Genomic DNA, 13388 nt, shown 5'->3' with positions numbered 1-13388 from the left:
ATTCCCCTCCGGTGGACACAGCAGATAGAAAACAACACACACACACACACACACACACACACACACACACACACTCGTCTTATAGGATTTCTCAAGCATATTCACTATCGTAATTATCATTGTAAAGTTTGGCACTTTTTAAGTTACTTATCATAAACCTATATAAATCATTAATCGTATTATTAAACCATGACCTTCTTCTAAGAACAGAATTTCAGAGTAAGGCCAGGTCCGTCGAGTCGATAACGGAGAATGTTATCCATTGAAGATTTCTATGTTTTAAGAATGAGAAACGAAGCTTTACAGCTTTTTACTATTTAATAATAAAACGATGTTTTAAGCTATCTAGTTTTCCAGCTGGATGTAGCACTCTACCACGTTGAGCTTAAGATATATTTCAAAGCTATAGCTCTAAGTTGGTCTTGAGTTGTTATCCAACACGAGCGTGTTTTTTTCATATTACAGCCTATATTACCACAAGGTGTGAAAAAAAATGTGTGCCCTAAAACTAGTTCAAAAACGATGTAAGCGCTAACTTCCCCCCCCCCCCAGTTTTTTTCTTTTTGCTATGAAAGAGTAGAAGACAATCATGAATTTTACATCATGATGTAAAATATTTATCAAGGTAACTTATTTTCTTACATACATATATTTTACATTCTTCATAATTTGCACAGTTCAGAGGTTGTATCTTAAGCCAGATGAGTCATTCAACTTTTATCATTTAGCAAGGCTACCCTACTGACCGTATCCAGTTTTCGAAGAATTCCATTCGATTACATTAGCAGTGTGATAAGCAGTGAGAATTATTCAAGTCTAGTAACAAAGGTAACGATAGAACTTAGAACGCAGCTTTTGTGTTAACTTGCTTGTCTGTCCAGTAATCACAGATTATACACAAGGATCTTAATATTTAACAGGAAACAGTTAGCCTGAATGCTAAATGTGTGGTAGTACAAAGATACTACAGTACAAATACAAAGTACGTGTCACTAAAATAAGCGCAAAAACCAGAAGTTGTTTTTTTTTTTTATTTGATTATTGTTAAGCACAAAGCTACACAATCTGTGCTCTTCCCCACAGAGGATATCGAAACCCACTTTTTTAGCATGAAAAGCCCACAGACTTCCCGCTGAGCCACCTAGTGGGGAAAGAGGGCCAACTAGAAGTAATTTGATGATGAATAATGTTATTTTCGAACACTTAAAAGTTTGTCTTTTTTGGTTGTTTTTTTTTTTCTTATTTGTAAGAGAAAAGGCATTGTTTATCGTGGAACTTTCCCCATTACCAAACTATAAGTACGGTTAAACGGCTTCCAGAAATGTAATCATAACTTGTGGGTTATTATCTTTTCTAAAGTATTCCACAATGGATTCAGTGTGTCAATTTCTCTAAAAGTGTTCCTAGCTATCTATTCAGAATCAGTTGAGTCGAGGGGACATTTAACACATTCTCATGATCTTTCTATACCTTACTGGATTTTACGGATCCTTCCAAATTGCAATGGTGCCGTTATCTACAGAAAACGTAATATTAGTTTATCAGAAGAAAGGCATAATTTTGAAACCTTTTCAACAAAATACGAATGTATTTTTCTGCCAGTAATGGATTGAAATGATAACAAATCATTGCAACGTTGACAACCTTTCTGAGTAAAGTGTAGAAGAGCATGTGGCGTTTTTCTATTTAGATAAGAGTGCTTCTTTAATAAAAAAAATGTCGGAAACTATATGAAATGGAATAAATATTAATAAATAAAACATTCTTCGTATGTTTAGAACGTTATCTATTAAAAACCTGACCTGAAATATCGGTACTACATATATAGCTATTTCTTTACCTTTACACTATTTACATAAATTGAATATTGCCGGAATAAATTGAATTTCCTGAGAGAAGGTGAAATTTAATATAGGAATAAGACAATGGAAAACTTCAACTATCAATATAAGTCAGTAGGGTTTGTTTTGTGTCATAATTCTTTCATCTGCTTTTATTTATTTTCTTCTTCTGAGGGAGCGAGTTAAGCAGGAGTATTAGAGAATCTTTTAAAGAACTACATGTATAGATGTAAAATGAACTTCGTAGATTGTTCAGTAATTATAAAGATATAAAAATGTGGCTAAATATAACAATTGGGGTAATACACAAATATTTTAACGTTACATCTAAAACCCTAATATTTAAGAATGTGAATTAAATATGTTTCTGATATGCAGCCATGGCTGTTAAAAAAAGAGGCTTATTCTTCTTAATGTTATCTATAGTAATAGTATTTGGTAAATAGGTTGAATAATATGGGTATGTTTGGCTAAGGATTCTTCTACAGTAGGTGTCTGTGACTTGTTGGCGATGAATTCAACGATAAATGAACAGCATGAACTCCACTTGTTTTCAAAATAATATATATATATATATATATATATCGAACTAGTTAAACGTATGTACAACAAATTATTTACACTATAGAGATGATAGGTATATCATAAACACTATATATATAGTTCTCTTCTTGTTGTCAAAAGTCTACTTAGGCCTTTTCAGTTACTTCAGAATTGCAGTTGACAAGCCGAACTACTTTTCTCGATTTCTATCGCACTAGTATTCCGTGTATAATTCACTTACAATTATAGCGTGAGTTACTACAGTCGAATACTGCTCTTCCATTAAACGTCTGTTCCTCGTAATTCAGATATAGTCTGTTCCTTTTGTCACAGTGCACTCAGACTGGTTCAATTACTTTAGCACTCGCTTTAAGGGAATAAATTATTTTTCGTATCTCCTTTTCTACTGTTAGTCTTATTCTAACGCATTAAACGTTAGGCCTATGTCAATCGTTAGGTCTATCACTTCTACGGTATTTAACTTTACGTTTAACTTTTCTTTGACCAAACTTCTACTTTCCGTCACTTTACTTTCTCATTTACTCTGTCTGTTTACTTTTTCCGCTCGTCTCACACTATTAATATACTTATCACTTAATCGTCTGCTCGCCTTCTAGAAATCTCTATATCCTCGACATCAATAAATTTCACGCGACGTTCGATAACCTCAAAATCAATGAATTATAAACACAACGTGCGATCTTACCGAGTTTCGTAACTAAAATTGTCATGACGTTTACTTTAAAATAACTGCTTTAATTCACTTGTTATGAAAAAAACACACTAAACAATCATGAGATATTCACTCACAAAATATATAAATTAATAATACCTACACTAAACAGTTTTTATATCATGACAGTCTTGATTTTATTATCTTCATCTTGCTGCTACACCAGTAGTTGCTATCATAACAACCAGATTACATTAAATCTCTCTCTATATATATATTAATGATATCACAAACCCTTTAAAATTGTATGCAGAATAATGCGAACTATACGTTGACTACAAATTCTAGCAGACTTTCTATCCTTGGGGTAATGTGCTATTTACACTTTAGAGTTTGAATTTCTTTTATCCTTAAGTTACCATTATAACCGTAGTTTGTGTATATTTTTAATTAGATTCATATTTTCTTTTAGCTATACTTTAGACACATGCATATACATGTAAATATAATAAAAGAGTAATAATTTTAAACTGTAAGACCTTCTAAATTCAAAACCTGGTTTGATTAGAAATATTTAAAATATATAGTTTTGTTTTTTCAAACGTTATAAGAAATATGTTTGATAGCGGTTTTATAATATATTAAACGCTTTGCCACTTACACAACAGCACACCATGATAAATATCAGTATCATGTTTTATAGCTGCCATTATGTTACTAATAGTTAAAATAATACCACAGTTGTTTGTTAAACTTGATTATAATTATCTGTAGATGCAATAATGTTGATGATGATTGGTTGCCGTTAGCACAAAATTGTAAGTAATAATGTCCATTTAGTAGATAATACAAACGCGATTCTAACAGAGAGCTATTTTCTTCTTGTAGGCTAGCACGAGCTTGAGAATAAATTACTCTATTAGATTTTATTTTTAAGTGGTCTTGATAATTTGCGCCATTTCGTTCCTCTGTCATGTTAGAGTCTACTGACTTTTTTGATAATCTACAGAGTATGAGTTTGGGTATAAACTTATTTTTATATAACCAACTTTTATCTTTAAACTATATTGTACAATGAATAGGCAAAAGAGTTACGTGATTTCTTTTGAACATTGGCTCCCCAGCGACACAGCGGTATGTCTGCGGACTTACAATGCTAGAAACAGGGTTTCGATACCCGTGGTGGGCATAGCACAGATAGGCCATTGTGTAGCTTTTTGCTTAATTACAAACAATTTGAACATTGAGCATTTAACTGAAAACGCGAGATAAAGTAACATTTTGTAAATGCTTTACAATTAAGTGGGATTGATATTTTAAACTTAAACAACACCTTTGTGTACGTAGACTAAACGGCCAGGTTAGAGATCCCTAGTGTTCAGATATAGAAGTCCTGAATTTTTAACTTTTGATCACAGGGAAATAGCCATTCAGCGACATTTACAGTCACGGTGGCTTTGTCTGGTTACAAACTGAATAGCATGCATAGCTTATGACATTCCCATAGCTGATATTGTGGAGAGTTTCTCAGCGGCATAGCTGAGCAAACCTTGGCCATTCCGAACGGCAGCTTAACATGGTGACGTCTAGATTAAACTCGACCTATTATAATTACCATATAATACAATTATCTGAAGCAGTTTGTGAGTGTTTCTTGAGTGTAAATGAGAAACAGAAACAAGAGTCATTCAACTTATTTTCTTCTTTCAGTGCAGACGGAAACTATGAAGTTACCATCATGACCAAAGCTACCCTTCACTCGAATGGCCTGGTCATCTGGCGACCACCAGCAATCTATAAGAGTTCGTGTGAGATGAACGTCCAGTACTTTCCATTTGACGTGCAAACGTGTTTCATGAAGTTTGGCTCGTGGACCTATGATGGTTACACTGTATGTCTGTGATGCCCGCTAAGCAATGTCATCACGAATTTAAGTTTTACAAATGAAACAACAACTTTATTTTCTCCACTAATTAGTTTTTCCAATAACTTCAGATCAAAACAAGCGGGTTTCGTAGATCCTAACTGAATAAATAATCCAGTTATTAATGGAACTAATTCCATTTATTGATCTAACTGGGTGCGTGCAATGAAATAAAGCAAAAATTTGTAATGATTAGAATGCACTGTTTCATCAGTTGGGTATCTCGTTGTTATCGATATTTCTGGCCGTAATCCCAATAGATTTGGACAGCTTAGGAGATTTAGGTTAGTCTTAGGAGATACGTATTCTATGGCTTCTCCCTAATAAATTTCTCGTTGATTAGTAACGCATTAGCAAAGCCGAATAAATCAATTTAACAACAACAAAGAAAAAAAATCCCAACAGTTAGAGGATTCAAAAACAGAACTGCGAGAAGAACATTTATGGTGACTCAGTGGATCAGTTATATCTATTGCCTATTAGAATAGGTCGACGTTAGTTCTAATTCAAGTACTTTAGCTTAATTATGCGGTTAATAATTATATGATTCATACAATAAAATACTACGTTTAGAAATTCTTACAACACTTTCAGACAAATTCAAAACAAACAATATCAACAACAAACAAAAAACACTAAACGCCTGTAATAGTAGTAGAGTTAATGAAAGAGTTAATATAATATTAAGTTAAAACAAAAACAACAAAAAAGACGGGAAAGGGACATTTAGTTGACTGCATCTCCGCACTTTGGGGATTTTCTTCTTAGAGATGAAAAAAGAAAGAAAATGATTACAAAGCCTTTTATTGAACTTGTTTTAAAATCAGACAATTTTTTTTCTAGAAACGAAGATTATCATTTAAAAACGTGTCTTTAGTATTATGAATGAAACTATAATGAAACAACTTCAGCAGGTTAAAGTATCCTGGGTGAGATTTTTTTTAATAGACTGCATCTATTTGGAGATTTGAAGGGGATAAGATTTAAAACAAGCAACGAAGATAACAGCGATGACCTAAACATAAAGACCTACACGTCGTTTGTTTTATATTTCGTTTAGATATGTAGTTCATAAATACATCTTCGCTGTGAATATTGTTAAACTTCGTGAGAGCTGAAATAAAAATTTGGATTGCTAACGTTTTCATCCTACTTAAATGTCTTTGAATTGTTTTATAGGCCATATGACGCTCATTCGAACCCTTAAAAGTTTAACGAAAAAAATGAGAACAGTTTTATTGTGACACATCAATTGAAACAAAACGATAAACATAGATTTTACGATGGATTCGAATTAGACCATTAAATATTTAGGATTCTAAATGTGTTTAAAATATCTTGGTCTCTAATTTTGGTTGTTGTTAAGCGCAAATCTACACAATGGGCTATCTTTGCTCTGCCCACCATGGGTATGGAAACCCGATTTTTAGCGTTATAAATCTGCAGAATTACTGCTAAACAACTGAGGGTGATGGGGCGGAGAAGCCAAAAAGTAGGAAACTATTAAATACACCACAATGTACAAACACAATTGATAAGAAATATAATGTTCATGTAGAAACTTTAGTTAATAAAAAAAAAATCTAAAAATCAATGACGCGTACACTGTCTGTTTGGTTTGGATAGTCACGCATGCCAAAGAAAGTCAGTGTCTGTTTAGTTCGGATAGTCAGGCATGCTTAAGAAAGATAGTGTCTGTTTAGTTTGGATAGTCAGGCATGCCTAAGAAAGATAGTGTTTGTTTAGTTTGGATAGTCACGCATGCCAAAGAAAGACAGTGTCTGTTTATTTCGGATAGTCAGGCATGTCTAAGAAAGACAGTGTCTGTTTAATTTGGATAGTCAGGCATGCCTAAGAAAGGCGGTGCCTGTTTAGTTTGGATAATCCGGCATGCCTAAGAAAGGATAATCTGCTCTTTCCGTCCCTAATTTTGAACTGATAGACTAGAGGGATGGTAGCTAGTCAACAGCATCTGTCGCCAACTCTTTAGTTACTCTGATCTAGTAGTGGGATTTGAACATCAGTTTTATAACCCACCCGGAGTTCCAAAGTGCGGAGCGCTGTTTTGAGGCAACAGGATGCGAACTATGGGCCTTGGGATTCATAGTCTGACTTGCTAATCACTGAGCCACTCCCGACCAAGTGGAACAAATTTAAAATTTGCATTTGTAAATATAACTTTGTGACAATCCAAAATATCATTGATTTACAAACAAGTTCTAAACAATAATGAACATGAACTGCGTAGAAAATCTACTGTTTTGAGCTTAAACATAACTTTGGCTAAACCCAATAGAACCTCAAATAACCAATAAGTTCTAATTGTTACTGGTGTTAGTCGTAACTTGTTCTAATTGTTACCTAAAAAAAAAAGCATTTACGTATCAGAATTGTCTTTGAATGGTGTGTTTGTGTGTGTGGAGTATAATATTTTAAACTTACAAGACGGTTCAGACATATTTCATTACCTAGAAGTTCATTAATGTTTTGTTACAGGTTGATTTGAAACACAAGCATCAGTTTGGAAACTCTGATGATTCGGAGATCGCCATGGGGATCGATTTGAGTGATTTTTACCTAAGTGTAGAGTGGGACATTATGGCTGTCCCGGCTAGGCGGAAAGAGAAATTTTACAGCTGTTGTGAAGAACCCTATCCAGATATCACCTTTAATATCACCCTGAGACGCAAAACTCTGTTTTACACAGTTAACCTCATAATTCCTTGTGTGGCAATTTCGTTTTTGTCGATTCTGGTCTTCTATTTACCATCAGACAGTGGTGAGAAAATATCTTTAAGCATTTCGATTGTCCTTTCTTTAGTGGTATTTTTCTTGCTGTTGTCGGAAATCATTCCACCAACTTCTTTGACAGTTCCTCTTTTGGGGAAGTATTTACTTTTTACAATGATTCTCGTCTCTCTTTCGGTATTTGTTACAATTGCTGTCTTAAACGTCATGTTCCGGTCACCATCGACTCATCGGATGTCCCCATGGGTGAAAAGAGTTTTTCTCGATTTCTTGCCGAAGATGTTATGGATGAGACGACCACAAGACGAAGAAGATTCACTGCAGGACAACCAATCTACAGAGGGCATGCTGGCATCGTCAGCGGCTGACACGTCTGATGTCGTACCATATGAATGTTCGTTTCACGGAACCACATTCCCCGCCACTGAAGTTTCTGATGGAGGATCACAGTCCTCTTCTCCAGACAACTGTCTTAGTCCGGCGGTGGAGAAAGCGATATTTAATGTGTGTTTCATAGCTCAACATATGAAAAATGAAGATAGCTATTCAGAGGTGAGAAGACAAATACGTGTTTTCCTTCTATTGTAAATAGCTTCACAAAACAAATTCTAATATATTTAAATAATGTAGTTAATAATCCACACATTTATTAGTGAGCCTTCATACTATTCAAGTAAAGAAACAAGATACATAAATACAAACAAGTGATAAGAAGGTGAATGTTTCTGAAAGTAAAATTTGTTATAACATTAAGCTTAGATTTTTTCAACAAGAACCTATTAAGAATGTAGCCAGAACTATATATTAAACACATAACATAAGAATATAGCCAGAACTACATATATTAAAAACATAACATAAGAGTATAGCAAGAACTATTTATATATATATATATATATAACTAAAAACATAACAGATCTTGAATATAACTGTTTATCTTATTCTTAAAGCAAAATGTACCTTCCAATATCCGAAGCGTCTACAATAATGATAGTTTTCAGATAGTTGCACTGGTTTATCATACAGTGTTTTGATGTTGTTGGGTTAATATTTTACAATCACACATACATACCTTCTCCAAACCGTTTGTTTGATCACATACATTCTTTATAAAGTAGAAGTTACTAAGAGTAAGTTTTGAACTTCTTGCTGAAATGTTTACACGATCTTTCCCCTATTAACTGTATACCTGGATCCAAATTGCTAATATTAACATACCTGCAAGTATTTTTATGGACTGCATAAAATTTTGATATTGGGCAACATCATTAGGTTTAAACATAAGTCATAAATCACTGAAAAACTGGATAACATTTACACGTTACTTGTGTTTAATTTACACTTGTGGCAGAGTTTCGATTTTAGCCATAAAATAAGAAGTCTGATATTATTGTTTTCAATAAGACATTAAAAAACTTCTGTTATATAAACCTCTCTTGTTTTTTGTTGAGGAAAACCGCAAACAGGCAAATTAGAGTCCCATGCATTAATTTAGTTAGAGTACGTTTATATTATATAATAAATCAACTCATTACTGTATGGCAAATATTTAAAATAATGAAGTTATTATCAAGTAGCATTGAATTTTCAATTAAGTCTTGCTAACGCAGATTAGTTCTAGCAAATACGATGCGAATTTAGTTCCCATTGTTATAGGCCATGTTAAGTGTGGTATCGATTTATCAACCAAAGGCTATGATGTCGAAGTAATGATGAACTGTATAGAAATATATTTTCATTTTTAACAGTCAGGTTTCTTTACCACAAAAGGAGTTTCAGAAATCATTAGCAATATATATTGTTTTGATTATCTTCTCAAAAGGTACAATTGTTTTCAAAAGTCCAACATATAATTATTTGGAACCTTTTAAAAACGTATTCAAGAATTATGCTATTAACAATACGTTTCGGAGTTCATTTCTTCCCTATTAAATTTTACTCTCGATAACATTAAATCAGAATCTATCATGGATACATCATCGCCCCTAATTGCGCAGTATTTATTGGCTAGAAAAGATGTAATAAATCACCTTATAGTAGAATTTATGTTTTACTATTTCAGAAACGCTAGAACAAGGATAGTGAGTAGAATTATATATATATATATATATATATGTATATACTCTCTTATCACTGAGCATTTACTAGAAGATACCAACAGTAGTAAATATAAAATAATCAAAATTTTGTCTGAAACTTCAAGTATCTGTAATACATTGTTTCAAACTTCAGACACCTGGTCAGGTGGTTAGGGCGCTCGACTCGCAATCTCCGTGTCGCGGGTTCGAATCCTCCAAACATGCTCGCCCTTTCAGCCGTGGGGGCGTTATAATGTGATGATCAACCACTATTCGTTGGTAAAAGAGTAGCCCAAGAGTTGGCGGTGGGTGGTGATGACTAGCTGCCTTCCCTCTAGTCTTACACTGCAAAATTAGGGACGGCTAGCGCAGATAGCCCTCGTGTAGCTTTGCGCGAAATCCATAACAAACAATCAGACACATCTGCCGTAACATAGTACTTCACACTTCAAGTAACTCCTCTGTAATATAGTGTTTCACACTTCAAGTAACTCGTCTATAATATAGTGTTTCACACTTCGAGTTACCCCCTCTGTAACATAGTGTTTGAAACCCCAGGTATCTTCTCCATAATACAGCATTTCAAACATCAGATATTTCTTCCATAATAAAGTATTAAAATCTTCAGGTACCTTCCACGTAATACCAGCGCTATGTCTGCGGAATTATAACGCTAGAAACCGGGTTTCGATACCCGTGGTGGACAGTGCACATATAGCCCATTGTGTAGCTTTGTCTTTAACTTCAAGCAAACAAAAATCCACGTAATACAGTGTTACAGATGTACACTCTGTAATACAGTGTTTGAAACCCCAGGTATCTCCTCTGTAATACAGTGTTTCAAACATTAGGTTTTTCTTATATAAAAAATACTGAACAATTCAGGTATCTTACACGTTATACAGTGTTTCAGACCTCAGGTATCTCCCATTTGATACAGTATTTCAAATTCCAGGTAGCTCCCCTGTAATACAGCGTTTTCTGTGGCAAAACCTTTCTTCTATGAAGATACACATTTCTGTGTGTGTGTTCAAAATAGAAATAGCGTATTCATACGTTGAACATAATTTCTTTCATTCTTTTACTCACACGAGCAGCATTATCATGAATGTGTCTGAATAATTATTATTATTATGAAAAGCAATTCGATGGTTTTTACGGAAATCTGCTACTTAAAACAAAATTTTATTTCCCTCGTTGTTTTTAAGAGTTAAATATCCCGAGTTGCACTAAGCAGACTTCTAGGGGCTTATGCATTGATCCAAATTAATTATCATCGAAATATTTGTTGAATTATTTAAGAAAACTATTTTCTTTTCGCTTAATGTTTTATTTCAAACCTCCGAATGTTACATTATTATATATTAAGCATCTTATTGCTTTTGCTTGTTGTATTTCCTCATCTTGCAAAGTGATACGACTTTAATTAGTGTTAGTTCTGTGCCACATCACTGGTAAACCAATCCATTTATCTTAGCTTAAAAAAATATGTTTCCTGAAGACAGAAACACAATATTATTTCTAGCAGTAATTACACCACAGCATTTCATTTTAAATATAAAATTGAGCTTTAACCAACTTTAATGATACCTTGAATAAAACTTGCAAAACAGATTATCTAGGTAGTATTTCCATAACGAATGAAATGCGATACAAGCATGAAAAAGCAAGAATAAAGATTTTCGAAACGTTGCCAGATCATAGATAAAGTGTTTTTCGAGGCAGTCGTCGCATATCATTATGGCATTTCACAAATACATATACAGTTTTATTTAACATTTTCTTTGAGAATTCACAGAAATATTTTGCTGCGTAAAAAGCTTAAATAAATGAAATTTTGTATTTATTCCAGATAAAAGATGATTGGCAGTTCGTTGCCATGGTGATAGATCGTCTGTTTCTGTGGATATTTAGTCTAACTTGTGCTATTGGTTCGGCTTGCATCATACTCGAAGCACCCTCCCTTTTTGATGATCAGCAGCCAATTGATGTACTAGTCTCCAAAATGGCCGCTAGACGACTTTATTATCTAAGTGATTAATAGTTTTTAAGTAGAAGAATTCACCTACATTTTTTATTGCCATTTGGATTGTACAAGCTAATTACAGCCTTTCCTAAGCTCGTTCTGAGCGTTCACTCGAATTTGTTGTTCATTATTATTTGTGAAATTTGTCTGTTAGTCAAATTAATGAAACTATCAAATTTAATCTAAATATTGTCAAGTCTGCAAAGTAAAGTTCCTTAAAACATTTAATAAATGGTGAACACATTTATTTAGAAGTTATAAGCGTTTTTATTTTTTATTTTAAATGTTAAAAGCACCTTGGCTTTAACATCTGTTTTCGTTGAACTAGAATTTTTGAAAGTACAGGAATACAAACCGAGTTTCATTTGTACAACCTTCCTGTTTAGAAAACTCTCTTCAAAATTGTCAACTCGATTCTGATCCAAACTGCTACTGTATCGAGTCTGTTCACAATAAAGTTCGCCAACAGGCTTGACACAAATGATTATCTTAACAGGCAAGCATGTTAAATTCATCATGGTTTGTAGCAGAATTCAGTCATTAAGATGAGCACTATATTCAAATAGTTTGTAACGTAATTCAGTCATTAAGATGGGCACTAATTTCAAATAGTTTGTAACGTAATTCAGTCATTAAGATGGGCACTAATTTCAAATAGTTTGTAACGTAATTCAGTCATTAAGATGGGCACTAATTTCAAATAGTTTTTAACGTAATTTAGTCATTAAGATGAGCACTATATTCAAATGGTTTGTAACGTAATTTAGTCATTAAGATGAGCACTAGGTTCAAATTATAACAGAAAAAAGGTATTCATAATCTCATAATCAATCAAATAAACAATATTACCTGAATACATATTATCGAATGTGCATGTATTAAGCGTATATAGTATCTTTATGAAAAAATGAATTAAGCTACGATATAATGTAAAGATCTGAATGAAAAACGGTCTCGTTTCGTCCTCGAGGTTTTAATATAATGTTGTCGAGTGATAGAAAATTTACAAAAAACACACTAGAATAAACTAACTTCCTCTTAGCGAACATTTAACTTTTAAAATCTATAAATACACATCGTCAGCTTAGGAAACATCTGTAAGTATATTTTCGTGGTTTAGTTTTCCAAGCCTAAACAAGAATAGAATAAATTGAATACTTGAGAAATAGTAATTGGTTGAACAGTAATTGAATAATTTGTGTGAAAAAGTTATGATAATTTTAAACTAAGTATTGATTTCTGTAATCCTTTACACTGGAACTTTGATTACTGACTTTTGAAACGGATTTTTTGAAAGATTAAAGATGAAAGTTAAACGGGTATAAGAGTCGCCATTTGCTGCACTGGATACCGAATATATATAAAGGAACGTCTTCAAGTGTTCATGTCTCTAAAGAAAATTAAAAAAAAAACTTTGTAAACACTAAAATGCAATAAAATATCCAAATCACTACTTATCTCTTCCAAAAGACTCAAGCAGATTCGTAATTACGAAGATCATTCAACTGCAAGATGACTACATATTCGCGCGACCTAATTGAATTTTGAATAAAAT

General features: G+C 33.2%; 1 protein-coding gene across 2 annotated transcripts in view; it reads left to right on the top strand.

Annotated features, from left to right (window-relative positions):
- The window catches only part of LOC106473790 (acetylcholine receptor subunit alpha-like 1), a 34604-nt gene extending 22216 nt beyond the window's left edge, over positions 1-12388 (top strand). The window contains exons 3-5 of one of the 2 annotated variants that reach the window (XM_022403225.1): positions 4768-4948; positions 7478-8281; positions 11660-12388. In XM_022403225.1, the coding sequence (XP_022258933.1) occupies positions 4768-4948; positions 7478-8281; positions 11660-11848 (1174 nt within the window). In that variant the 3' untranslated portion in view covers positions 11849-12388. The remainder of the gene's footprint in view (positions 1-4767; positions 4949-7477; positions 8282-11659) is intronic. The other variant, XM_022403222.1, reaches the window with a different exon arrangement.
- Positions 12389-13388: the final 1000 nt, after the last annotated feature.

The sequence above is a fragment of the Limulus polyphemus genome, unplaced genomic scaffold (genome assembly GCF_000517525.1).
Source record: "Limulus polyphemus unplaced genomic scaffold, Limulus_polyphemus-2.1.2 Scaffold134, whole genome shotgun sequence".
Lineage (NCBI taxonomy): Eukaryota > Metazoa > Arthropoda > Merostomata > Xiphosura > Limulidae > Limulus > Limulus polyphemus.
This window is presented reverse-complemented; position numbering and strand designations above follow the sequence as displayed.